At 38.0% G+C, this 27025-nt stretch overlaps 1 protein-coding gene across 1 annotated transcript; it reads left to right on the top strand.

The window, feature by feature from the left end:
- On the top strand, positions 1-27025 carry LOC146474512 (uncharacterized). The gene is made up of 21 exons (XM_085117125.1): positions 1-183; positions 1219-1309; positions 2998-3065; positions 3871-3940; positions 4350-4493; positions 6934-7137; positions 7800-7891; positions 8758-8854; positions 10156-10296; positions 11379-11506; positions 12668-12814; positions 13779-13869; positions 15217-15325; positions 16331-16400; positions 16882-17026; positions 19051-19228; positions 20223-20329; positions 21798-21862; positions 23755-23851; positions 25269-25410; positions 26754-27025. Exons 1-21 carry the CDS (start codon positions 40-42, stop codon positions 26890-26892), a joined length of 2469 nt encoding a protein of 822 aa, XP_084973251.1. The 5' UTR covers positions 1-39; the 3' UTR covers positions 26893-27025.

Raw genomic sequence — 27025 nt, 5'->3', positions numbered from 1 at the left:
ACCCAGGGAAGAGAGCCCAAGGAAGACAGTGTATCATGTATGAGGCACAATGTGCCCTGTCAATATCAAGATCCACAGATAACCAAGGAAAGAAGGTACTTAAAGATGATCAAAGGAGTGCAGGCAGTGAAAGGAGAGCTCAGCGGACTAGACAAACAGTTATCAGATTCTTTTCTCCATGAGGTGAGCTTGATTCTCTGTTGATCAATGTCGCTTTTGATCTGAGTCAAATCTGGGGCCTGATGCAAGCGACCATCTTCTGCACCGCCTCTGCATGCAACCCTCGCTATCTACTATATAGTTTTAAGCTTAACAATTATCCTACGAAATCGCACCGAATATTGCCTAATACTAAGCTACTTAAATCAGGGGGTATCCCGGAAGATTGAACAGGATAATTGTTTTTTTTATTCAACACACTGCTACAAAATGCAAAGCAATGAAAGCATAGTTTTATTGCAGAAAAGCTGGAGACGATCTTTACTTTGCCATTTTTCTCCCCCTAACACGAATTTCTGTTGACTTAACGGACGACCGAATGTTCGGTGCACTATGACCATATTTGGGTAGTGTTACAAGATGTTGAATAATGTACATGCATTGGCAAACTGGCAATATTTTGTTGCAGGAGGGGGGGGGGGGGGGGGATGGGAGGTGTACAGAGACACAATCTGTGGAGAATTGGAAAAGAATATCATAGTGTCAGAAAAGTAGGGGTCCCCGACCATTTGAGAGAGTTAGCTGCAGTCAAAGTTAATTCAACAGCTATCAGCCTTATGTGTGGTTAGATTTTTAAGTATGTGCATGCTTCTGCACGGTGTAGCTAGCTTGACATTTTGACATAAATTATGTGCCTTATAATCATTTGGATCGTTCAAGACTGGATCAGTGATTCTTAAGACTATTTGCCACAAAATGTTAGGTTGTTTTTCTTGTCAAGTGACAACAATTATAGCTAATTGTCTTGTGGAGTATTTCCTAATAATTTTTGGTACCCGAATACTTCACCAGTTCTGCTTCACCCCCTCCCTCCCCACCCCCCCTGGCCCATAGGTTAATGGATAATATGTATCACCCCTGAACAGTTTGCAAACTGGTTATGGTTGTCATGGTGGCTTGGTTCATGTTAGTTTGTTTTTTATTTTCTCCAGCTGTTTTTGCAATTTTCCAAATATGCATAATGTATATAATTTGATATCTTGCTCTATTTCTGAAAAGTTGCAGGTTTCTAGACAATCAAGGAGGGAGTATGTTGAGATGAGAAAGTCAGCTAGTTGTCTGACTAAATGCTCCAAAAATTTGATGAAAGGTATTTAATTTTTATTTGCTTTGTTTCATTGATGAATTGTAATTGTGTGACCGATAAACTAAGGCTTAAAATAATAAGTTTGTTTTAACTTGACTTGGTCTTGAACTTGACTCCCACTACAACTAAACTCCATATTATGACAGTCTCCTCACTGGACTGCAGAATCGGTTTATTTTAAAAAATATGCATTTTTTTCTTTTGAAAGAGGTAAGGGCAGTAAACAACTTTAGAAAACAATAATTTTAAAGTTTTTTTTAGCAATAATTTTATTGTATCTTAATCCACTGCATGCAAACATTTCACAAATATATTGTTGCGGTTTTTGTTAATTTACACTTTTCCATGTAGTTTTTGTTTTCCGTATCTTTATCCGTGTTAATTGTGTCCTGCACCCTTCATTCCTTCCTGAGCAATTTTTCGCACTATATGTAAATTCAGTGGTATATAATATTTTCAACACTTTCATTTTATCACTCACCCACCTAAATCCAGCAATTGGTAAGTGTTTTTTCAGTCGTCCTGTTTTTTGGTTTCAGTTATCATTTTCGCGTTTATTCTTTTTATAGTCGTTCTTAGTTGTTTCCTGTACTTTCTCTGTTAGGTATTTTACCAAACCCCTTGATTTGAGTGAATAAATTGCGGTTAAAAAACCTGTGAGTCTCTTCGTGGCCCTCGCTACTTCACATATTAAACACTAAATTGTCTTTAAACCACAATCCACTACAGCATACATAATATTCAGGGACAAGAAAAGCAACTGAGCTAGTTCAAGGATTTAATGAATTCAATACATTGTGTTTGATTAACATTTTTGTCCTGAAGAGAAGGTGCTTCTTTTCTTCAAACAAGCACAACATTTATTAAGATTGCAAAACACGTTCTAAGGGAAACTTCTGTCATTGTCAGTTACAGTACAATGACTGTTACAATATTGAGTCAAACAATATGTTTTACTGATGACAATTAATTATATAAAGACATTTATTATTTATTATTATTATTATTATTATTATTATTATTATTATTATTATTACAGCAAAAACAAATGATAAAATCCGACATTTTAGAGTGATCATGACTCCATTTTCAAGGGAACTATATGTAACAGATCATGCAAATTACATCATTTAAAGCAATCTTGGCGCAAAAATTAACATGACGGGGTGCAAAAATTACACAAATACTTTCACACAAATAGAGTCTGATATTTGCATGTTAAGATTTTCACTCTATAATTTTGTGCGAAAGTATTTGAATGTGTAATTTTCGCACCCCATTATGTTAATTTTTGCGTGAAGATTGCTTTAAATGATGTAATTTGCATGATCTGTATGATCTGTGACATAGTTCCCTTGAAAATGGAGTCATGATCACTCCCAAATGTTGGATTTTATTGTTCCTCTTTGCTGTTATATGCTTGCATGAGCAAATCTCTTTTTATAGTATTATTATTATTCTTATTATTCTTATTATTATTATTATTATTCAATAAGAAAAAAGTAACAACAACTAGTGTGGTAAAAGCAAGTATCATACTTGCTTTTAAAGCAACAAATGTCATACTATGACATTGGGTTTATTTTGTTCTACCAGCTGCAATATTACTGCTTGAAATGATTGTTACCTTTAGTTCTTGACTGGCCAACTTATTCACATTATCTATAAACTCAAGTTTGTTTACATTTCAGTTTCTTTTCTGAGCTTTGATGTCAAGGAATGGATCACTGAAAATGACTTACTTGTGCATCGGTTAAAAGTGAGTAAAATACTTGGCACAATAATGGACTATTAAATTTTATTTGATGTTGCAGTTCCTATGATCATTAACTTAGCTAGAGATCTCAACAGACAAACAATGTTTGGCATAAAGAGGAAACACCGTTACATGATCGCGGCATGACAGATGACTCCCATATAGCGTGCCCATAAAGCCTATAAACTTATCTCCCCAGCGTCATTAACTGTATTAAAGCCCAGCGCTGGATTGGACAAGTTGTAGGCAGGTCCAAAACTTAAACAATCTACATGTAAAAGCCTAACTAATAACAAAATTAGAGACGCTAAAGGTAGATCTTACAGTAAGCAAATTTATACAGCAGGCGAGTGATACTTGGACTTTTACTAGACCTATTATAGTTAGACGTCTGTCTCGTACTAAGCCAAAAGCAAGTAAAGTACCATTGTCAAGAGATTCACATGGCACTTGATGAGACGTGAATAGAGATATTTATGCCTTTTAGCCATACAAAACAAAGGATATACATGTAGCAGATGGTATTGCAACATGCTAAAAGAAATGTTTTTTGGAGAATGTGAACATGCAACATTGGTGAATTTCTCCATGAAATTCTTGTTAACGAGCATTGTTCCAGTATAGTTTGGCTATATTTACAGGCTTAAGCAGATGGAATGAGTATTACTAACAGTATTAGCTCAATTTTTTTACTTTTCCAAAATCATGAATTTGTCAGTAGTAATTGACGTTTTCAATGATGTTGCTGTTTAAGACAGTTAGTCATTACAACTCAGCCATTTCTTTTCCTTTTTTCTCTATAAAAAAGGAAGATGACAGTCAAAAAACAGTTAAGGAAGTTGCGGACAACTTTAAATCTCTGCTGGAAAAAGTCCAAGGTGTTTGTTTTAATTAATTATTGATTATTTTCAAAGACGCTTGTAACAAGCATGACGTACTCATATATTAGTTTTAACATCTTGTCTGTTAACACCAGATGTCAAAGTTTTTTGTCTGACCATAGAGATGCATTATGCCAAAGGACTCCTTGTTAATCTTTAGTCTGAGATTTTCAATTACCTGTAGTTCTTGCTCTCTTTGTAAATAGGGAAAGAATCTCTTTTTCAAGGTGATCTATAACTTGTATAAAAATTGTGAACCAAGATAAACTTAAGTCTTGTTGCACTGAGTAGATTACAACTGTTTTTATTAATTTAGCTTAATGGAATGCCTTCCTTCACATAGATTGTGACAGGAAACTACATTAAATGTTGTTAAACTCAATGTTATTTTGATTTGTTTTTCCAGGTCTTCCACCAGAGTCTTCTTTTATATGTTATGAACTTGCCATTGTGTATAATTTAAGCCACCTGTTGCTGCGGAGACACACAAATCTACCTGTCGGTGGACATCACAAAAGTACTTTCATTCTTCACAAAAGCCTTTTAAGAGGTACTTCACACTCTTTCGTTCCAGAATTGCCAGAAAGCTTAAAAGATCAAGCAGCTTCACCTGCGGGAGAGGAGGGAGGGGGGAGGTACTTTCCTATACATGTATAAGCTATATAGGTATGTGCCGCCCTGAAGGGTATGGCTTTTGAGACATTTTGGTCTGAAAACAGGGATAGATTTTGACCATTATGGTCTTAAATCGGGTGTGGTTTTCAAGGGAACCATGAGAGCGTCTTTAGAAACATATTGGTCCTTTCAAACCCAAATGATTAGTATAGAAAGAGAAGCATCCGAAATATATCATTCGAGCTGAAGTTTCAAGTGAAATTTACAAATTCTTGACTTCCGCGTTGATGCAAAGCTTAATTATGCCAGAAGCCAGGTCTGAAAACTGGTATGGATTTCCGAGGCCTTAGCTGAAAATGGGGTGTGGAAAATGGCGTGTTGGTCTGAAATAGGGTCAGGATTTGAAGAACTGGGTGGCACACCGCTATCAAGAATTCGGAGGTGTACTCGAGCCTCCCCGGGAGTTTCATGTAGTAACTGTTGATGAATAAACATAACTAGCAATAAATAAATTGACTTAAGCTACACGACTGAGATGATCAGGCTTTATACAGCCTTTACTCAACTATGGTGAACCAATCCTACTTTTTTTCCTTCACAGTAATGACAATATTTTAGCTGAACTTGTACTGGTGGACAATGAAAAGTAGCATTCTGATTGGTACCCTGAACTGTCCAACTTTTCTAGACAGACAGCTTAGTTAGGCCAGTCACAAATTGATTTAAAACCAGTCTGTTATAAGTTTAATGTCATGAAATGTTTCCTGCACGTCTCGCCTAGAACAATAATATTTTCAGTTGGCAGAATGTTTGTGGAAATGTCACAAATATTTGTAGCACAGGTAACTTTCATCTTTGTAGCATTCATGCCTACCAGTACTGAGTAGCAGTAATAATCATGCTTTACTGTTAATAAATTTATGAGAAGATCAAGCCCTGGTAAATAAATTAAACTACAATCTTGGACAAAACTAGTTGAGAAAAACACGAATTGTGTACATAGATTTCAATTTCCCTTAACAAAAACACAGTCTGAGAGTAGTAAACCTTCAACCCTCCTTTAGCTTAATCAATGTTGCTTTGTGGGTCAGATGATTACCCAGTCTTTTTGTCAATAGCAGACCAGTACTGATGGGGGGGGGGGGGGGGGAGTTGTTGATGTGTCACTGTTTGGTGGAGTTTGTGGTTCAACAAAACGTTTCTCTACAGTTTTGACCAAGATTGTAGCTTGTTCAGTATGTACTGAAACTTATTAATCTTAGTTCATTTTTTCCCAAACTTTCAAAAGACAAACTTCATATGTCGTGGTTGATTCTTTTTCTTTTGGTTAGTATTTTTCAAACCAGTTAAACTTATATTTTCCTTTGTCCAGTATTCATTGCCATAATCTAAGATAAAGGGAAATAGCCAATTGAAAACAATTTATTTAACCACAACATGTATGTGTTGGGCTAATTTGTCTTGATGTGAAGAAAAAAAAAGCTGTTTTTGTTTCATTAATTATTAATAAGTGGTTTATTTTGGCTTATTGTACTTTGCGAAACGAAATGGAACGAAACGAAATGGAAATCTGTACTTTGCGAAATAAACAAGTAACAAGTCGAAATTCGTCGTACTGGACAATCCACTGAAATAAATGATCCTTGTGTGATGTCTCTGCATATCTGTTGCTTTCCATGTCGCTTACGACATCATTCCAGCTGGATATGACACGCTAGCAAGAAAATCGACAAAATCTGTACTTTGCGAAATGAAAAAATGAAAATCTGTACTTTGCGAAATGAACAAGTAGCAAGTCAAAATTCGTCGTACCCGTACAATCCACTGAATTGAACGATCCTTGAGTGATGTTTTTGTGTATCTATCGGTCTGTTGCTTTCTTTATCGCTTGCGACATCATCCCAGCCGGATATGTCACGCTAGCAAGACAATCTGTACTTTGCGAAATGAAAAAAAAAAAAAATGAAAATCTGTACTTTGCGGAGTGAATAAATAAAAATCTGTACTTTGCGATTTAAACAAGTAGCAAGTCGGAATTCGCCGTACTGACAATCCACGTTCCTTTATCTTCGGTGTATCTATTGCTTTCCCTGTCGCTTGCAACATCGTCACAGACGGAAATGTCAAATTTCAAAGTACAGATTTTCTTGCTAGCGTGTCGTATCCGGCTGGAATGATGTCGTAAGCGACATGGAAAGCAACAGATACGCAGAGACATCACACAAGTTTCATTCATTTTAGTGGATTGTACGGTACGACGAATTTCGACTTGTTACTTGTTTATTTCGCAAAGTACAGATTTCCATTTCGTTTCGTTCCATTTCGTTTCGCAAAGTACAATAAGCCGTTTATTTTTCTTCTCTTGTTATTTGCAGCTTTTGAGGCCTTTGAAATTGGCAATTTGGATCAAGAAGCTTTGAGAGATGCAACGGACTTATTCAGTGTATCAAACATAGATCATACATTGAAGCAGCTGCTACCTTCATTGTTTAAAGCATTCTCTAACAACAACATTAGCTGTGCTCCTCTTGTATTGAGTTGCTGTCTTCTTGTATTTGTTTGGTTACTGGATGAACATGGTAAGTGATCTGCTCGCTGTCAGGTTTAACAGGGCATTGTTAAAGGGGCGGTGTCACATATTTTTAGTGTCACTATAAACAGCCAAAAAATGATTTGTTTCAATGGAATCGTTAAAATAGTCTGTAGTTGAGTTTTGTTAACAATAAACCTACTAGAACACAGAAACTACTGTTTGGCTGTGGATGGCTAAGATTGACGTCGATTGCAACTTGAAAAAATTGGCCAATTTTTTTAAATTTTAAAGAAGTAGCTAAAAATTGATTATAAATGGTTTGTTCTTCCTTGGAGAAAAATCTTAAATATAATAATATTTTTTCCCGTTGTTGTAAAAGCAATTTCATGGTACAAAACAGGTTCTTTGTCAAATATTTGAGCAGTAATACTCAGTGGTAATACATTGTATTGTTATGTGGGTGCCAATGCGTTGAGCATGGCTGCAGTACTATTGGGAACACTATGTACCCTCCCCCACCACCTCTAACCCCACCCTGAAAACAAGCCAGTCCCTCAAAATAAGTCCCATGAAAGGTTTTTTGAATAAATGAGCCTAGAGCTTATTACTAGACAGTACTTTACTTTTAAATCTAGTATTTTGGTTTAATCTTAAGTTTTATTCAATTTGTTCTTCCCCTTGTTTCTTGATATACTTTCCATTTTATAGTGAACAGAGTAAAGGCTGTAACACTTCTTTCTTTGGTGCAAAGTCATTTAAAACATTTGAAAGATGATGTGCAATGCAATGTCATAGAGGAGGTGAGAATCAAAGTTGAAGAAATGCCTATTGATAATAACAAACAGTAAGCTTGCACAAAATTCCAAACATTTCTAGCAACTGGACAGCAGTCCCTTTCTGGATAGTTGAGAAAGAGACTGGGCCTAAAGAGTGATGCGAGTGAGTAAAAAAACTGAGAAAGACTGGGAAAGAGGTGGGAGAGTAAAGGACTGTGCTATTAACTGTAATTGACAGGTCTGATTTTGCTTTCTATTTAACCCTCTAATGGGTACTGCACTAAGGACTGGTTCACCCCGGTAACGGAATCAGATTGAGCAGAGTCTGCAGAAGTGGAAGCAGAAGGAATCTTTGATTCCACTATCAATCAAAAAATGAAGACAGAATAGTGATTGTAACCCCAACGGAATCAGAATATTTCCTTTTTCTTCTGCTTATGATTCTGTCGCTTGTGTGAACTGGTTTAGTAGAATCATAAGCCTAAGCTGAGGAATCAACCAATCACATAGCTCATTCCTAATCTCTATACCCAATTGATTTAGAAGGGAAAACATGGTGATCTTCAGCCATTTTTCCATCATATCTGTTTGCACTAGGAGGATTCTTTTCATTCTGACTCCGATTTTGTTTCTGCTTCTGTCGCTTCCATCTCTGGTATGAACCAAGTGTAAAACAGCCATGTACATAGCTGATAACTGAAAGGAAATCTGGTCACTGAAAGAGATTCAACTGCTGATGTTTCTAGCATGAGCCCTTTGAAGCATCAGCACTTGAATCTCTTTACGGCAGCCAGCTAATACCTAAAGTCATCAACTCTGTTGATAAACCAAACATTCATTACTTTAAATAGCAAAGTTTGTTTGTTTCCCTTTTGCTTTTGTGATCCAAGGTATCTTCTGATCGATGTCCCGTGCACCTGTTTAGTCTGGAGTACATTCCTTCAGTCACTAATTGCATTATAACCTCATCAGCAGGAGATTTAACAGGCAAGAAAATAATATGTAAAACCTTGTTAACATTATTGAAATCAAACAAAGCTCAATTTTATTGCAGGAAACTGCCATTTTTCTCTCCAAAATGCGAATTATTTATCTTGCTGGATATTTATTGTGTACAGATGATACGATGCATGTTATATTTCAGTTTATTTTGGTTTTTTATGATATCAAAACTACAACCAAACTGGTCAGGATTGAAAAAGAAAGTTGGTTTCATTTCTGAAGTGAACTGATGTAGGCCATATACCCAAACAGCCAACTAATTTTGACATTGTTAGGCCCTTTATGCACCAATCACTTCACTAAAGGCTGCATGTATATCGGGTGATCATGTCAAATTTGATTTTTGGTTTTAACAAAAGAATGAACAAACTCTGAAAAAAAAATGGGACTATGTTTCTGTAATGAACTAACATAGGACTTTATGAGGGTAATCTGGAGCAAACTTGGAAGAAAGCCACAATGTAAAATTTGATATAAAAATTATTTGAGGCATTATGCATGTAGCCTTTCAGGATTTATTCTAGAAAATGCAGGGCCATAAACATTGCTCTCATGGAATGCTTTAAATCTGATGATGTTTTTACGCGGGATGCCCTGAGGGGGCATACCGTGTCTAAAAACGGGTCGATTTCTTTTTTTTTTTTCTTCCTCGTAGCTACAAATCGGTACATTAATTTATTCATTAAACTCTCCCCTCTCCTACTCGGGATGTATTGTTCTGATTGTCTTCAACGACAGCAGGCCAATCAAAATCTATTCTTGTCGCTTCTATCGCGAGGGAGGGGACCCACTCACCCCTACCTGTGTGACGTCAACGCATCATTTGATTTATCCATTAAAGCTGGATTAAATTGTGGCGCCATATTGTTAACATGTTCTGGACTCAAGTGTACCGTTTTCAAACGGAAATTTCACCATTTTGAAGCGGTAAATTGAAAGAATAACTTCTAAGAAGCACTCGACATCTAAAACGGTGGAAATTGGAGAGTTCCTGGCGAAGGAATCGTGCCTTCTTTGACAGTCTTAGACCACAATTGCAGACAGAAAAGAGGTCATTGAGAAGCTTACGTTATCGCAATGGAATTCCCGCAATTTCCCTTCAAACCCTGAGTAGCGTAACACAAGGGAAACAACGTAACGCGATCTTCGTGACTCAAACTATTCCATTAGCAAGGATGGTTTTATAAATCTGCGAGGCATACAGTTGGAATAAATGAATCAGCCCCAGCATCACGCGTAATGCCAGTATAGCAGGCATCTTGTTTACCATCATTTTGATTCATTAGATACACAGAACCTGTTAGCGCTGTTGACAAGTATGTTGGCATTCTCGCACTATGCAAATGAAGACTATGACAAAGTACTGACAACACTTCAGGGAAGAGTGGAAGGTCAAGATCTTGGTTTTAATGACCTTTATCTCAAAGGTTAGAACTTCAACTATTTGACTTGTCACTGAACTATAATAGCCTGTGAGCAAGCTCTCGTCTACTGTTGGAAATGCATGCACATGTGAAACCCCACCTGTCACAGTTCAGCCATTTAAGCCTGGTTTACACGTACGACGCAAGCATAAGAATAAGCACAAGGACAAGGATGTTTACACGTGCGATAACATAAGCATAACGTGACATACGCAAGCGCAGAAGCAGCTGAGATTTGATTCAAACATGGCGGAAAATGGCAACGCATGAGTAACTAGATTGTACGCTGACAACTTGTCACTGTTTTTCAGTTTCCTTTCCTCGCGCTTATGCTTGCGTCGTCCCGGTTTACACGTACGACGCAACGACGCAAGCATAAGCACAAGCACAAGAGAATGGAAATCGTTCCATTCTCTTGTGCTTGTCCTTATGCTTGCGTCGTTGCTTCATACGTGTAAACCGGGACGACGCAAGCATAAGTACAAGCGCAAGCACAAGGCGCTTATGCTTGCATCGCACCGGTTTACACATAGGTTTCTTGTGCTTATGCTTGCGTCGTACGTGTAAACCAGGCTTTAGATTTTCCCAATCAAATGGAATAAGTCACAGGAAATAGCCAAGGACAAATGCCACAAAAGCTTTTAGAAAGTTGACACAAGTTATAAAGTTTTGAGAACGTCATTGTCAATTGGCAATGTGGCTCATTATGCAGCTCTTTGATTGATTCAGCTTAATCAGATCTTATAAATAGCGCCTCGTTTTGTACTTTTAAGAAAAATTTATATTGTGTGGTTCTGGGAAAAAACCATACCTCCCCCATGGAAGGTTTTCTGGTTTGAAACTCCACCCCCTCCCCTTCCACCCCTGAATTTTCAGTCTAGCTTTGTACTTTTCTTTTAAAAATTTGGGCTTTTGGGACACAGCTCCCACTTGAAATTTCCACTTTCACTATGGACATTTTCTGGAACTTGCACATATTATACAGAATATATATGAGCATTTTATAGATCTTGTATTATCTGAAAAGGTAGTATGAGAGTAAGAGGTTATTAACTAACCAATGCTTGTCCTTTGGTAAAATACAGGATATGTGTTCTATGTACGAAATGAAGTGGACAAGGCATTGCCATTGTTCCAGCAGTGTGTTCACGTCTCACATGGCCAAAACAAAGCTGCTGCGTTAAACATGTTAGGCTGTTGCTGTGCTGTTAAGGTATCAAATCAGTTTTATTTTAATACCAAACAAAATTACAAAATCATATAATAAGTGGCAAGTCTAAAACTGTACTTTAAAGGCCTGTGAGACCAAGCTGATAGACGGCTTTCAGTGGCACATTAAAAATATGAAAATCTGAAGTAAGACAAAATCAAAAAAGTGGGACAAGTCCTCTGGCTCAAGTGCTCCTTTCTTCTTTCCTTTTGGATGTGTTTTATTAATGACAGTCCTACATACAAATCCTGGGCCATGTTTGTAAATAGCCAGCTGCATGATATGGTTAAATTGAAAAAATATATAAATCTGTTAATTTGTACATGTATAATGCATAATTCCATGACAAGATGATCAAATGCGCTTTACAAATATGGGGACACTCTCCAGATTGTATTGGTTACTTTTTGAGGAGAAGTGAAAACTGGACTTCTCTGAGAAAAACCTCTCAGAGAAATGATGAGAACCAATAATAAACTCAACCCACATATGATGCCGAATCCTGTTATTGAACCTGAGCCACATTGGTGGGAGACGAGTGCTCTGAACCCTGTGTTATCCCTGCAGGGATGGCATTATCACTATGAAGTGTGAGCATAGCAGGCATCTTTTGTTAACTTGTTGACAGTCTAAAGGTTCCTAATGATGTGAAGCTATGTTTCATGTTGTTTTGTTAGCTCTAGCCTGAGTATCTTGACAGTTATTAATATAAAAGAGCAAAAAGGGTCCTTTTGTTGGATTTAAATAAGGGACTGGGTTGATTTACAGCCAAGTGTAATAAGTCTTGACAATCTGCGAGCCAGCGAGCCATGCGAGGCAGACGTGCGAGACGCTCAGGTTAGCCTAAAAAAACACTCCGGTTAGCCTAAAAAAGCACTCCGGTTAGCCTGAATAGCACTCAGGTTAGCTTAAATAGCTCCCCGGTTAGCTTAACGGTTAGCATTTATGTTGGGGGTTGTTCATGCCTCGCACGCCTCACATGTTTGGCTCGCATGGCTCGCACATTTGGCTCGCATGCCTCGCACGTTTGGCTTGCATGGCTCGCTGGCTCGCACATTGGCCACACTCAAGTCTAATACTACTCTGCCTTGCCAAATCACAAATGGAGTGTTAATGCAAATTTAATTTTAGTTTTGGGCTGAGAGTAAAATTTTTTGCTCTCAGGGAAAACACCACACAGCAGTATCCAAGTTCAAGGAAGCCATTCAAAGTGATTTTGAACAACTGGAAGCTCTTTTTAACATCTGTCTTCAGTATCGAAAGCTGGGGAATTTTACGGCTGAAATACAATGTGTGAAGTTACTGAAAGAGGTGAGGGATAAAAATGTAATCAGCCAAGTGACAGAACTCATCATAGAGAAATATGGAAAGATTTGAAGACCAACAAGTTTTCTCCAGGCTTTAACTGCTAGTAGCCTGTGAGCCGGCGGGGGTATTTTGCCATAGAAGTGTCAAACATGTGTTGTGAAATGTCTGCCATAGCAACTACTAAATCCTAGCCATTTATGTAATAAGTGCTTTACCCTAAATAGTATAGAAGAGTGCTTAGACCTAAATAATATCATTCATTGCTTCCCCCTTAACTGTTGTAGATGGCGTAAAATGCAACGTTTGGTGTGTAGCATTCTGCAAAATACCCCTGCCCTCTCTGAGCTGGGTCTCTCGCCTAGGATTCTTTCAGATGACTCCAACATCAAGAGAGTTTGTGAAAAACAAAATAGTTAACTTGTTTACAGGTTGAATCCAGGCAGCTCGATTGCTCAATGCACATGCGCATTAACTGTTTCCTAGCTAGGGAAACTATTGAGGTCATTTTGACTATTGTGGTAGTTGAAATATCACTGCGATACTATTGCAATAACGTTGTAATGTTGTCTTCGCCCATTGTCAGCTTGTGCACTGTTATAAAGAACGACTTAACTTACCACCTCTTTAAATACAGATAAGACCCTGGAACAAGCTATTAAAACTATCAATATTTGAGAAAACTATTGCAGCAGTTATCGATAGTTGAAATTGTGATTGATATTGCATAGCTATTGGAACTCTCACTATTGCGATGAATTGTTACATACTTGTTCCCAGCCAGATATAAAATGGTGTCGCTATCAATATTGTCTTTCAACAAGTAATCACAGAAGCTCTATCCATAGTGTGGCTCTAGAACAAGAAATCTGGCTACAAGTTTCTTGCGCTACTGTAAGTGCCCTCCAGGTCTTAATAATTATGCAGTCACTCAAGATTTCCTTGTTTGTTTATTTGTTTGTTTATTTAGGCCATCAGTGGTAAAGTGGAAAGTGAACAGTGCTGTAATGTAGCAGTGATTTCTATTGACCATGGGCATGATCACAGAGATAAGAGATTAGGTGAGTGTTCCATGAATGCTGGGGAGCAGTGGCGGCGCGGTGCACCGGTGACAGCACTCGCCTCCCACAAATATGGATCACATTCAATTCCCAGACTCGGCATCATATGTGGGTCGAGTTTGTTGTTTGTTTTCGTCCTTGCTCCGAGAGGTTTTCTCTGAGTACTCCAGTTTTCCTCTCTCCTCAAAGACCGAAATTTCCAAATTCCAATTCAATCTGGAGAGAGTCCCCAATTAGTGTTCTGCACTAAATACAGTGACAGTTAAATAAAGTGATTTATTTATTTTATTTAAAGCAGAGTTAGTTCTACCTGTTGATCAATATCATAATGTCTTTCAACAATACAATGTATCAAGTGAGTATGAAGACAAGGGAATGTGTCCCTCATACATGTCTTATTCCATATTTTAAAAGTAATTATAGTAGACCAGCTTTTAATAAGTTATTTTTGGATCAACCACAGAAGTTGGCATTAATTGTCTGGTCATATAAGCAGCAAATCGAGCAATGCCTACAGTTACTGAAATTTGTATTGATACACTCCATTTAAAACATTTCAAGGAAGTATACAGCTGTCTCACTCACTAAAAAAGACTTAGGTTTGTGATTTCTGGGATATCCTTGAAATAGAAAAGTTGTGCAACTTCAAATTCTATGCAGTGACTTATAGAAGGTTAGAGAATCTGTCAACAGCAGACATTTTAGCGCAAATCAAACATTGTAAACAAAATATTTAGTACCTACAGTCAACTCCCTTTATTGCATACACCCTCAGGACTGTGAGTTCGTGTCCTTAACAGCGAGAGTCCTTAAATAGCGGGAATTTATGTCAATCAAACGTCTGCAATTTATTTAGCTGTGGTCCAAGGTGTCTGCAAGGCGGCAGTTGACTGTATTCAGTATTCTAATTTTAAATATTTCTTACTTGTCAAAATCTACATTAGTCCACAACTTGCCTTGACATTTGCGTCATAATGACACCGAAACGCCGGTTTTTATCGTTCGTTTTTGCTTGTTTGTGTCTTAACAAACCGTTATTGATAAAAAAATTTCTTTTATTGTCATGTCTTTTTCATATTATGTGTTAGCCAGATGATGGCTTTTAGCTGGGTCCCTCTGGATATCAGCCTGAATAGGCCACCCAGCCTTAATGAAGTTTACCTTATCTTGCCTTACGTACCATTGTACCTGGGGTGTATGGTTGATCAAAAAAAAAATAACACAAGATGAATTACCTGCAGAAAACTGAAGCGTGCTTAAAAAGACACAATCTTACCTTTATTCTGGTTGTACCAAGCAGAACTCTTACCATATGACATTTGTCTCTCTTTGATCCTCTTAAAACAGAATTAACAATTCCTCCAAGATTTGCCTTGACTGGTGGGATGCCAAGAACTAGAATAACAACAGAACTTATAACTTACATGTTGGCAAAACGATCTGCAGAACTTGGCAGGTTTGTGCTGTTATTTAAAATATTTCACAGTGAAACACTACAGCAATGTAATCAAATTGAATTAAGCGCGTTAAGAATTGGTTGACACCTTTTAGATTTTTTTGTATTGGTAGGCACCACCCATAGGAAACCCAAGTATCACGAGATGCGCAGAATGTATGTGCAGTAACAATAGTAGGCACCCTCCTTAAATGGAATTTAGTGCTATAGGATTTGGTTGACACCTTTTACGATCTTTTTGTTGGTTTTGTGAAGTTCTCAGCTAAACCAAGAGCCAACAATCATAGGAAATTAAGAGCTTGTGTTTATAATTGAAGGACTCGGGGCAAATCTGACCAAAACTGTATTTCAGATCGCGTTTTGCTGTGTTAGGTCAGATTCAGGAAACGTTGCTTCGATGTTTTATCCACTGCTTTGTGCTTCGTTTTGAGATAAAACGGAAATCTTGCCCCAAATCATAGGTTTCTTTTGCACACAAAACGCAAAACAGCGGATGAAACATTGGAGCAACGTCTCCTGAGGAATTCAAGACCTCCACATGCAAAAGCATGATCACAGATGAAACTTGACTGCACTCAGGCCTGTTACCAACATGAACACAATTTCAGCGACGGACCAGAGTGTCAGTGTTATGGAAGTGTTTGTATTGGAGAAGCAGAGTTTAAATTAGTCCTTGCTCCTGGGACTAAGTAGCCTGCGAACGCAGAAGTATTTCCGGCTGTCGCTTCTCTCCGGAGAGAACTACGTATGGTTTCGCAGGCTAAGGACTAAGTGGACTGTGCGTTCCTTTAAAAGGTTTGGATTTTGAGACCCTCCTAGCCCCCCTCCCTTCCCGTCGGAATTTCCAATGACCTTCCTTTGGGGTGGGTACGGATATTTTCCGGGATCAAACATATTAGTTACATTTCTTTTGGCTTTGAAAAAACTAGTATAAATGCACCAAAAGAACTCAGTTAGCAATAAAAAGACATTTTTTTGGCGAAATGAAACCTCCCTTTTTTTCAGGTTTGAGGAAGCAGCTAACAGTTATCTTGAGTTACTGACCAACATTGTAGAGATGCAGTCATCAAACTCTGTAAGTAACGCATTAGGGTCCAGGTAACTTTCTCAAAAGAAGACTGGCAAGTGTCCCTACAGTCCCCATCCTAATACTATAATGAAAATAGATGAGATACTTATGATCAGTGTTCCTAACTGAAGGGCTTTCTTAGATCAGTATACTGACAAAAAAGGCCACTAAATTTAGTGGCCTAGCTTGTCATTGTATTGATGTAATTTAAAGAAAAAAACAAAAATCATTTTTCAGTTAGCTTGACGTTTGTGAAAAGATTTCCAGAACTGAATTTAGCAAACGCGTAACTCAAATTTGAGGGAATTTAATAAAACTTTACAGGTGGCAAAACACATTATGTCACTTTTTATGAAATTCATATACTGGTAGAGGCAAGAGTATCAGACCTTTATGAAAGGCTTGCCAAATTTAGTCTGTATTTAATGTTACAATCTAACGTTTGAGAATCTAAAAGTGACTTTCCTCTCTTGTACTCATATTACAGTCTGATACCATTCATCTACCGAGTCCAACAGAGTTATACCGGCAGTGTGCAGTTACACTGCTAAATGCTGGCAGATACCAAGACACTTTGACTGTGTGTGATAAAGTGCTAACGACTGCTGATAGCGGAAAACCAACTCGGAATGGTATGAAATAGGATTTTCATAAACAAACTGTGTTTCATCAGTTGTTGTTGTTGTTGTAAATCATTGAGACGTTTTCTTTGGTCATTTTGTAAGAAAAGAAAAGTTGCAGAAAACAGTGTTGGATGTTCTCGGAAATCTTTATGGGCCACTTGCATTCTCGTGAATTTTCCTGGCCTGTGAATTGCACTCGCTCAAAATCTCTTGTCACATGAAAAAAATAGCTTTCACGTGAAGACGTTGCTATGACAAATTCTGTTAGTTACTACTAGGACAGTGCCTTGAAATTTTTGCCATATCTTACAGTTATTTGGAACAGAACGGTTGATATATAAGATAATCTTGCCGCCGTAGAGAGATTCGAGTGCTGGCGTTTTGTGAGTCCATCGGCAGAGCGAATAGAATGAAGGGCTAACGCTCGAAACGTCAGCACTCGAATCTCTTTTCTCAACCAACGCAGCACCACAGTTTCTTTAGCAATTTACCCCTTACTTGTTTTTAACTGGTGAATGCGCGCATGCGCAATAATTTGACGATCATTTAGTGCAAGAATGGAGATTTTTCGTTAAATCTAAGCAAAGTTACAAGTTTTTTCAGTTTTTCAGAAAGTCCGGGCTCGTAAACTCAATTAGTGAAAGAAAAAACGTGAAATTTTTTTCACGACGCATCAGAATTCTCTTATTCATTCTGTAGAGAATAATTTGACAATCATTTTAGTGTAAGAATGGAGATTTTTCGTTGAATCTGAGCAAAGCTATAGGTTTTTTCGTTGTTTTTTTTTTTCACAAAGTGCGGTTTCTTTTAAGAATTAAAAATAATTTTATTTAGAAATAGTTTAATTAAAAAATAATTTAATTTAAAAGTAATTGTCGGCATGGATTTTGAATAAACAAGACGCATTTTAGAGCTTTTACCTTTAGCACTAGTGGCCTTATTTATTGTAGGCCTCACCGATTTTTTAACGTATCCTCCCTTCGCGATTGGACTAACTGAATCGTTTTAGGCAGAAAGAATGCGTGATATTGCGTTCCGCAACTTGAAATTTTGCCCCCAAAAAATATTTCCCGCCAGAAAATGTCTTGAGTTGAGAGAAGCACTCTTATTAACTGAAATGTTCACGGCTAATCATAACTTTTTGCATACATGAAAACTCGACATCTTTCATCATATGTTTCCTTCTCATACAAAAGTATTACATCAAGTAGATTAGTTTGCTAAAAAAAAAAAACTAGTTTTGCTGTCAGTTTTCACGCGAAAGCGGAACGTGCCATGTCACGCATCATTGACGTCGTAAACAAAATTAGACAAATTTCTGGTAAAATGAACACTTTAAGATCTTGTCAGTTTCAAAGGGATTAAATGTTTCATTTTCGAAATTTACAACTGGTAATTTATGGGAAAGCAAAAGGACGCGGTCGATAAATAATTCTTATTTAGCAAGAGCTTGTCATATTTCATTATTTTCACTTGAAGATTGGACTGAACTCCAAAGGAAAATTTCACGCATTTATGTCGGGCATGAAATGTAATGCAATACTTTGTTGAACAGATTTCCCTTTGTGAGATCGGCTTGCCCTACAGTAATTTTGTAATTTTAATTCCCAAAAAAAACTTCACTTGCCCATCGGGCAAGTGATGGTCAGAATCCACTAGCCCGATCGCAAAATCCAGTCGCCCCGGACTACTGGACACGAATTTGCATGACGTAGCTGCACATTGCGTGCTTCTATGAACTTTGAATAAAAAAAAACACGTGATTTTTTTTTTTAATCGGCGCATCAGAATAATCTTATTTAATCTGTAGAGAATAGTTTGACAATCATTTTTATAGTACAAGAATGGTTATTTTTCGTTACATAATCGGGCAAAGATATAATTTCTTTTAGCTTTTAAGGAAGTTTCCGTAGCCGTCTAAATTTCAATTACTATGTGTCATCTACATTCACGAGTTGGCTCACAGGAGCCTTTGATTTAAGTTCTATTCTGTTTGTTTGTTTATTCGTGTTATGTACGCTCTACCTTAAAAGGTCACAGCGATGAACAGAATGAAATCTCCACAGCTCCCAGGAAAAGACTGCGATCAAATGAGGATGACAGTGCAACCAGCACAGATGAAGAAAGTATGTTTCGTGGTATGCTGATGTTGAAAGCTGAGGCCTTAATTCATCTTCATCAACCGCTTGAAGCGCTACAGGCCCTCAACAGGTAAAGTAGTAATCTATGAAAGCATTCTAATACTTTTTTGTGATAAATTTGTTGGTGAAATATGCAACGTTTATAGGCAACTTCATTGTCGCATTTTGGTGGTCTTGAAATTTGAAGCGCTGTAAGTTCGTAAGAGTACATTTGGCATTTTTGGTTGTTCATTGTTTGTTCAGAAGGAGAGTTTGGGTGAAAGTTTAATTCCAACGAAAGTTTCTCTCAAAGATGTACACGTAGTTACATTTTTTTTATACTGTACGATGTTCTCGCAAATTAGGATTTATTTTCTCAACAGTCATTAAAAAGTCCTGTGTAGACCCTATGTAAAAATGGCTGACATTTTAATATTCTTTTGTTTGCATTCAAATTAGCTCTACTAACTTCGTTCTTGAGTTCAAAAAATCAAAAGAATATTTTAGCTAGAATGAGGCTTGTGGGGCAAATTCACCTTTTCGGCTTTAAATTTCACGTGTAGTGTCACGTGACTTCTGATGTAAACAAACCGCGAAATTTCGGACATCCGTTCTTACTACTAACTACGAGTCTCTACTTCAAGTTCCTGTTAATATAAGCATATATATTTTTCCATTTGTTAAAGTCTTCGAAACTCGAATAGTTCCAGGTTCAAATTGACAAAGCATAAGAATAAGAGCGACTACAATGCCATGAACGTGACGGAACTTAAAAAGTACTTGCAGGAACGTGGAGTTTCAATGATGCAGAAAATTTATCACTGAATGTATGATATACCAATCCATTTTTCCCTGGGGACCGTGAACAACTTGAACTTGTCGCCGGTGTGTGCAGACAAAAGAAAATTAAAATGTCAGCCATTTTTGCTTAAGGTCTATGTTTGGCACCAAAAGGGTAAAAACCCAATATGCCAATATATATCCCCTGGTTTGTTGATAAATGTTTTCTCTTCACCTACCTGCCTGTCATTGTATTGAGATGATGAGCAGAAATTATATTTTCATTATATTTTTGATCATCCAAGGGTGTTGAAAACACTAGAAGGTGTCCGATCATCCAATTTTTACTTGGCTCGTCAAGACAAAGAAGCCTCCGAGGAACAGCAGCGAAAAAGGAGAAGAATTGACACTGGTGAGTGTCCATCGTGACCTGCGAAGACTCAAAGATCGTTGTTCAGTCTCTGAGTTCACCGCATCCTTTGAAAAGTCCTTGAGTTTTATTGGCGCAAAAGTTGCATTATCATGCAGCCTCGTCAAAATGTTTTGTAGTATTAAGCAGGAAAAGCTAGTAGTAGGCAGCAAGGATCTGAAAATAATGGCTTCAAATGGTTGCATCTGGTGCATTTTGGGGAAAAACCCGACCGTCCCATTTTTGACAGTTTTCAGATAGCACTCTTTAAGAGCCTTTTACAGTGGAACCTCGATTTAACGAAGTGCCAAGGGACTGGGGAAGGTGGTTTGTTATATCGAGGATTCGTTATATCGAAAACCTCGATATAAAAAATTTGCGGAAAAAACAAATGAAATGTTCGTTATGTCAAGGTTCTGTTCTGTACGTTTTAAAAAGGCAGCGCTGGAGAAAACCATTCTCAGTTTATACCGAGGACTTCGTTATACAGAGGTTCATTAAATCGAGTTTTCACTGTATTTCAAACTACTCTTTTCTGACCAGTAGCTTAAGTGAGAAAATTAAGCAAGTATTTGAAACAAATGTAAAGTGTAAAACTATCAAAATTGAACATTTTAGACCAATTTGTCAACCTCCATTATCCTATCAGAGTGACAAATGCATGTATTGTAGGTATAGATTAAAGATCTTTGTTGTTGCTCGCAATTTGAGTTACAGTACGCTTGATTTTTCTTTTTAACAAGTGTAATGATAGGCGGCAAATGTTCCATTGTAGGCGGCAAAATTGCCGGCTGCCGGGCTGGTGATGGATTGCTAAAAACTATATTTGGCTTAATCCAAATAAAAAGAGACGTGTATGTAGTCAGGCCTTGATCCAGGGAAAATGTGACTGTTTTCCGATGATGTCTATTGATTGTCCAAAATCTGACCGTTTTCCGTTGAACATCGGGAACCGGTCTGGATCCGCGCCTGGTGCTACTGTTATTCAACATTGTGATCATGTAACATTTATTGGATAGCAATTTTGGATCGGCGGCTAAACATCTGAACGTCATGCCAACATGTGTTTGTTAAAGAGAATCATACATGGGATCTTATCGTTCTAACATTGTGGCACAACATTTGTTCACGTATAAAGCAATGAAATGTTGTGCCAACATGTTGGCATGTTGGGACTCTAAAAGTCCAAGATTCAACCAACCGTTATTCTTTTCACTGCCGTCAATCACTGGAGCGGAGCTCTAAAAAACAACGTTTGGCTCAACGGAGTCAAAAGATCATGTTCGTGCGTTGTGATTGGCCGCCGGGTTTGCGATCCATTTTGTCGTTTTTCTGTATTTTTTGCGGTGAACCAGTTGCCGCCCTAATTATGATTGACAGCATTAAAACGTGTAAATAGTTACTAGAGGCTCAAGTTCAGAGTCCGTATATTATTGAAAAGCGCAGTAAAAGGGTTATTTTTCCTTCAAAGGAGACAGCACCCTGTTGACAGAGCATGAACAAAGAATTGAACCAAAAGAGCTTGTAAAATTAAAGGTGAGTTTTACCTATACCTGTTATCTCGAACTTACCACTATGTTTGGCAATTAACCCAAAACTTACTCGATGATGGAAACAATCAAAAGCCGCTTCTCGCCAGCCATCAAATGATTATAGTTCTTGTTGCCTAGCAACATGTTTCAACAAAATTCAGGTGACATTTCAGAGACAGCGTTGCAACAAAACCAGACACACTTTCTGTTTGTCATGGACTACACCTCAAAAAGCTAGAAAAACAGTGTTGTCACCACTTGTGGTTCTCACTCTGCAATCGGCAGTCATTTCAGGGGCGTAGCCAGGATTTCTAGGAGGGGGGGTTCCAAATTGGTTCCAACGAAAACGGTTGGTCTAAAATCCTTACATTACGTACGTACAAGACTTTGGCGTTTACGCTACGCAAAAAGAAGACGCCTTGGTTGCCGTTGAGCGATCGTGTTTATCACTTCCTCGATATTTATGTCGCGGTGGTAATTGATGTTCATCAACGCCAGCTCAGACTCTCGCTCGCTTGACATGGTCGACCTCAGGTATGTTTTTAACCTTCTTAGTGTACTGAATGAGCGCTCACATTCAGTTGACGTTATCGGCAACGTGCACAAAATGCGGATCAGGTGTGGATGTTAGGAAAGAACTCTCGATCGCATGCTGCGAGTGTCTGAACTGCACTGGTGGGAAGGTCGGCATCCTCAGTGCTGCACCACTTTCTCTTCCATCGCAGGAGCTCAACATCAACCACATGAGGAGAAAGAAGGTCGTTCTCATAAAACTCCAGCGCTGCTTCAATGTCAGGATTTCTGTCTCCGACGGCTACCAGCTAAGGAATAAGATTAAAGAGGCTTCACAAGACAGCACCATTAGTAGGAAAACCACCAGCTCGAACAACACCAATGGATCGTCTACTAATTTCGCGGGCATTTCTGCTATGCACACACGTGCATCTTGTTACACAGGAATCCCAGCTCTGCTCATGTCTCCGAAAATGCAAGTGAAACGCAAATAGATACCACAATGACGTTCTCTGTACTTACTGCCCCCGCTTCTGGACCAAAACCCGAGGAGGCACCCTAGGATTCCCCGCGTTTATACATATAAGGAATTTAAAAATGTAAGAAAGTAAGTACTGTAAGTAAATTTGTTAGTATGCGAAAAAAATCTCGATTTGATCAAACTAGGCGCGCACGGTGGTCTCGGGTAATATTTCAGCAAGCGGGCAAGGTGCTGTCGGGTAGCTGTCATTCTGCAACCACGAGGTCTTTGAGCAGCGTTTGACGGTCTTGCGAGCAAGAGTTTGCGTTTCGTCGTCTTCCAGCAGCATTTCGAGTTCTTTCTAGCAGTGTCTCAAGGTCTTGCAACCTCGAGTTCGCATTTCGCCATCATTTAGCTGCATTTCAACCACGAGTTTGCGTTTTGCCATCTTCTAGCAGAGTGACTGTCAAGGTCTTGCAACCACGAAGTCACGTTTCGCCATCTTCTGCATCTTCAGCAGTCTTTCAAACCACATAATTATACATACAATACGTTGTTGTTTCACAAAACAAAACTGTATGACTGTAATAGATTTCAATGTGAAATTTACAGAGAAATATGCTAACCAGCTACTTGGATGTTAACTTCAATAAATATTCAATCGTTTCTTTTTTAACATTCGTATGCACAGTATTTATATCCAGTAAAAACCATATACAGGTGTTAAACAGATCTTCAAAAGCGGGGCCAGCAGTGAAAACTATTACTAGTAGTAAGGATAGAACAAAACGAAGAATTTCAGGAATCGCGAGTCCATTACACTCTTGCTGGGATAAAATAGGAGAGGGGGGGTTCCGGAACCCCTGGAACCCTCCCCTGGCTACGCCCCTGCATTTGCCATTCACTTGAAGTTTTGCTTGCAGGTGCGGGCATTCAACCAAAAGGCTTCGATTCTAGAAGACCTGGATCAGACCCATGATGCTCTGCATGAGTTGCATCTCAGTTTGGAGTGTTTGCCAGGTGATTGAAATTTCAATTCTCTTTAATTATTCCACGCATCGACGCTCAGAGGTTTTTGTCTTGGTTTATAGCTTTTTAAAATCTCTTTATTCTCATCACTTAATACTTGAAGTGTATTGACAGTGCAACAAGAAGAAGTTGCATTTTTGGAGAATAAACAATCACATTATAAACTGTTAGGATGTTGTCCCGTAGATAAATTTTGAAAGTATTTTCGGGTTTGCTTCTGGTGTTGGTCTACTGTGCTTTGTGATTGGTTAAAAAACATTGCGCTCTTTCCTCAGCCAATTAGAAAGTAAAACCAAACTCAGTTGAGACTTGCTCGCAAGTGTTTTCCCGCACTTGACTTCGTTGACTTGTGTTTGTTTCAAGTTTTGTTTGGTTGTTGTGTTTTTTAAATTGCATCTACCTTACTGTCGTACAAATATTAAGAAATTTTCTTTTTTTTTCCAAGGACCCAAATTCAATATTCTCTTTTAAGAAATCCCTTAAGAATTCAATTATTAAAATCTATGGATAACATGTCATTTTCTAGCTTATTGCTTTTACCTGTTTAACGTCATGTAACAACTTATTAATTATTTGCATGTAGTCAACTTAGTTTAATTGGGAGGCCGAATCACGCATAAGCTTTCTACTTTTTTTTCGCTCTCCTCGCCACTTTTTTATTTGTAACCAAGAGAGGATGAAGGTAACTTAATTTAAATTAAATTATTGTGTCTTCTTTGTAATTTCTTTGCATGGCAAAATAATTAAAAAACGTTTGTAGTTGCTGGTTACAGTGTTCACTTTGGTTAGTCAATTCTAAACCGCTTTTGTACTGTGCACAGAATGAGTGCCTTTTCTAAAACTTTCAGAAGTGAGAACGAATGGCCTGTACTTAAATTGTGGTCTGTTCGCCTGGGTTTCCCTTTCACAGAAAAACTGGTAGAGGTAATGTAGGACAAAGTTTCTTGTCTAATGAACAAAGCGTGATTACTTAAACCATTGGTCTTCAAATCAAATATCACACATGCCACACATGACGACCACCTCTTTGTGCCCCGAACGAATTGAAAGTGCAGACATTTCCTTAGTTTTACAACCTTGTTGTCCGGCCACCCCGTTAATTCAACCACATTTTCACAGCCCTAAGGTGGTCGTATTAACGGGGTTCCACTGTAGAATAAACCACTATTTTACAGGATAAGAAAGCAATTAGATATTCGCAAGATGCTTCTTTGTCTGAGATATTGACTCGTTTTCTAAAAATGTTCAAAAAATTTATAATCGGTTGACGCTCTAATTGCGTTTGATAAGCTATTCCAAAGCCTGGGCGCCTGAAAACGCCAGGACTAAAGTCCAAACGAGAAGTAGTGTTATTATATAACCTTTGGTGACTTTGACTACTGACTGTGTTGTGTTGTTTATTCTCCAGATAACCCAGGAACAGTTTACAAACACACGCAACTGCTATTAAAACTGTCATCAGTGAAAGAGGCGGCCGCGAACTGGCTCCGGTTCAGAGGCATTCAACTTCAACACACAAAGGATGTCGGTGCCATTAAAAAAGCGCTCAGGTAAAGCCAGCAGTAAGACGTTAGAGCCAAAGCGTGGAGTATAACAAACAGTACAATTAGAAAGTATTGGTATTGTTCAACGGCTTTTATTGAAGTGCTCCACTTTCGGATTTCATCCACAGACTGAAAAGTTAGCACTACCTTGTACAGCATAATTAACAGCACCACTGGAAAGTACTGCCCAGCAGCTTTCATTTGAATGGTAACACTTTGAATTTCATCCATAGACTCAAAAGTTAGAACCACCTTGTACAGCATAATCAACAGCACCACTGGAAAGTACTGCTCAGTAGCTTTCATTTGAATGGTCACACTTTAGGATGTCATCTACATGCAGACTCAAAATTAGAACCACCTTTTACAGCTTAACAAACAGCATCACAGAAAGTACTGCTCAGTAGCTTTCATTTGAATGGTCATACAGACCTATCTTGGACAGTAACAATACAATGCAACTTTGTTTAACGTACGCTTAGCGAGTACGCTTTGCTAAAATACGTCTAAGATGGCTGTGCGCTAGTTTTCTGGTACGCCACGATAAACAAAACACAAATTAAAATTAAAAAATATTTACAACTCCAGTGTAGTTAAAAACATATAATAAGGATAAAATCGTCAACAGAATAGAAAATTATTAAAATAGCCGATTTTGATCAATACTGAGAATTAAAGACCCGAAAGATTGTTTAATTGAACATTAAAAAGTTTTTTAACTATTTTAAAAGCTGCATAAGTATCAATCTTTCTGGACGCCCCGGGTTTTGAGTTCCACAATTTCGATGCGAGCTACCTCAACGACTATAGTCTATACATTGTTGATTTTACCCTTGGTAAGTCCAATCAGTATTGTGGTGCGCCTAAGGTTGTAGGGAGTACACTTTATCCTTATTAAATCACTCAAGGCTGGCTGATCCAGTGTCACAAGCTAGAATTTTAAAAACCGTGAACAGAATTTTCAGAACTCTTTGTTCGCAAAGACTTTGAAGACCTGTACACTTTAATAATTCTTTGTATGGCGTAGACTTGTTCCGAAAAACAAAACGGGGCGCTTGTTTATTTTCAGCATCGCAGGAAAGTACTATTTAGTACTTTCATTTGAAAGGTCGCACTTTAGGATTTCATCCATAGACTTACCTTCTATAGCGTAATAAACAGCACCACAGGAATGTACTGCTCAGTAGCTTTCATTTGAAAAGATTTTCGTTCACAGACTCAAAACTTAGAACCACCTTGCACAGCAAAACAAACAGCACCACCCTTTAGTTGCTTCACCAAGGTTAGCACCCCCCTGTTGTTCAGGGCTTATTTTTGCTGATTATTGTTTCAAATGCGATTAATGACAGGTCTTCTCTAGTCAGACTTGTGGAGAGTGATGAAGTTAGACTGGATGAAGTGCAAGCGATGGACGAGCAGATTTTAGACTGGTGCAAAAACACACAAGAAGACCCTTTCATAATTTATACATTCAACAGATTTACCTGAAACTTTCTGTGTAGTTGTAGAGAACAGATCCTTTCTTCTTCTTCTTCTTCTTCTTCTTCTTCTTCTTCTTCTTCTTCTTCTTCTTCTTCTTCTTCTTCTTCTTCTTCTTCTTCTTCTTCTTCTTCTTCTTCTT

The sequence above is a fragment of the Pavona decussata genome, unplaced genomic scaffold (genome assembly GCF_977016875.1).
Source record: "Pavona decussata unplaced genomic scaffold, jaPavDecu1.1 SCAFFOLD_89, whole genome shotgun sequence".
Classification (NCBI taxonomy): domain Eukaryota; kingdom Metazoa; phylum Cnidaria; class Anthozoa; order Scleractinia; family Agariciidae; genus Pavona; species Pavona decussata.
This window is presented reverse-complemented; position numbering and strand designations above follow the sequence as displayed.

Coding starts and splice junctions, on each gene's coding strand:
- LOC146474512 (XM_085117125.1), top strand. CDS start 40: ATGAGGCACAATGTGCCCTGTCAATATCAAGATCCACAGATAACCAAG. Junction 13,870..15,216: donor TCACAGAGATAAGAGATTAG/GTGAGTGTTCCA, acceptor CTCTTAAAACAG/AATTAACAATTCCTCCAAGA. Junction 21,863..23,754: donor AAGAGCTTGTAAAATTAAAG/GTGAGTTTTACC, acceptor TTTTGCTTGCAG/GTGCGGGCATTCAACCAAAA.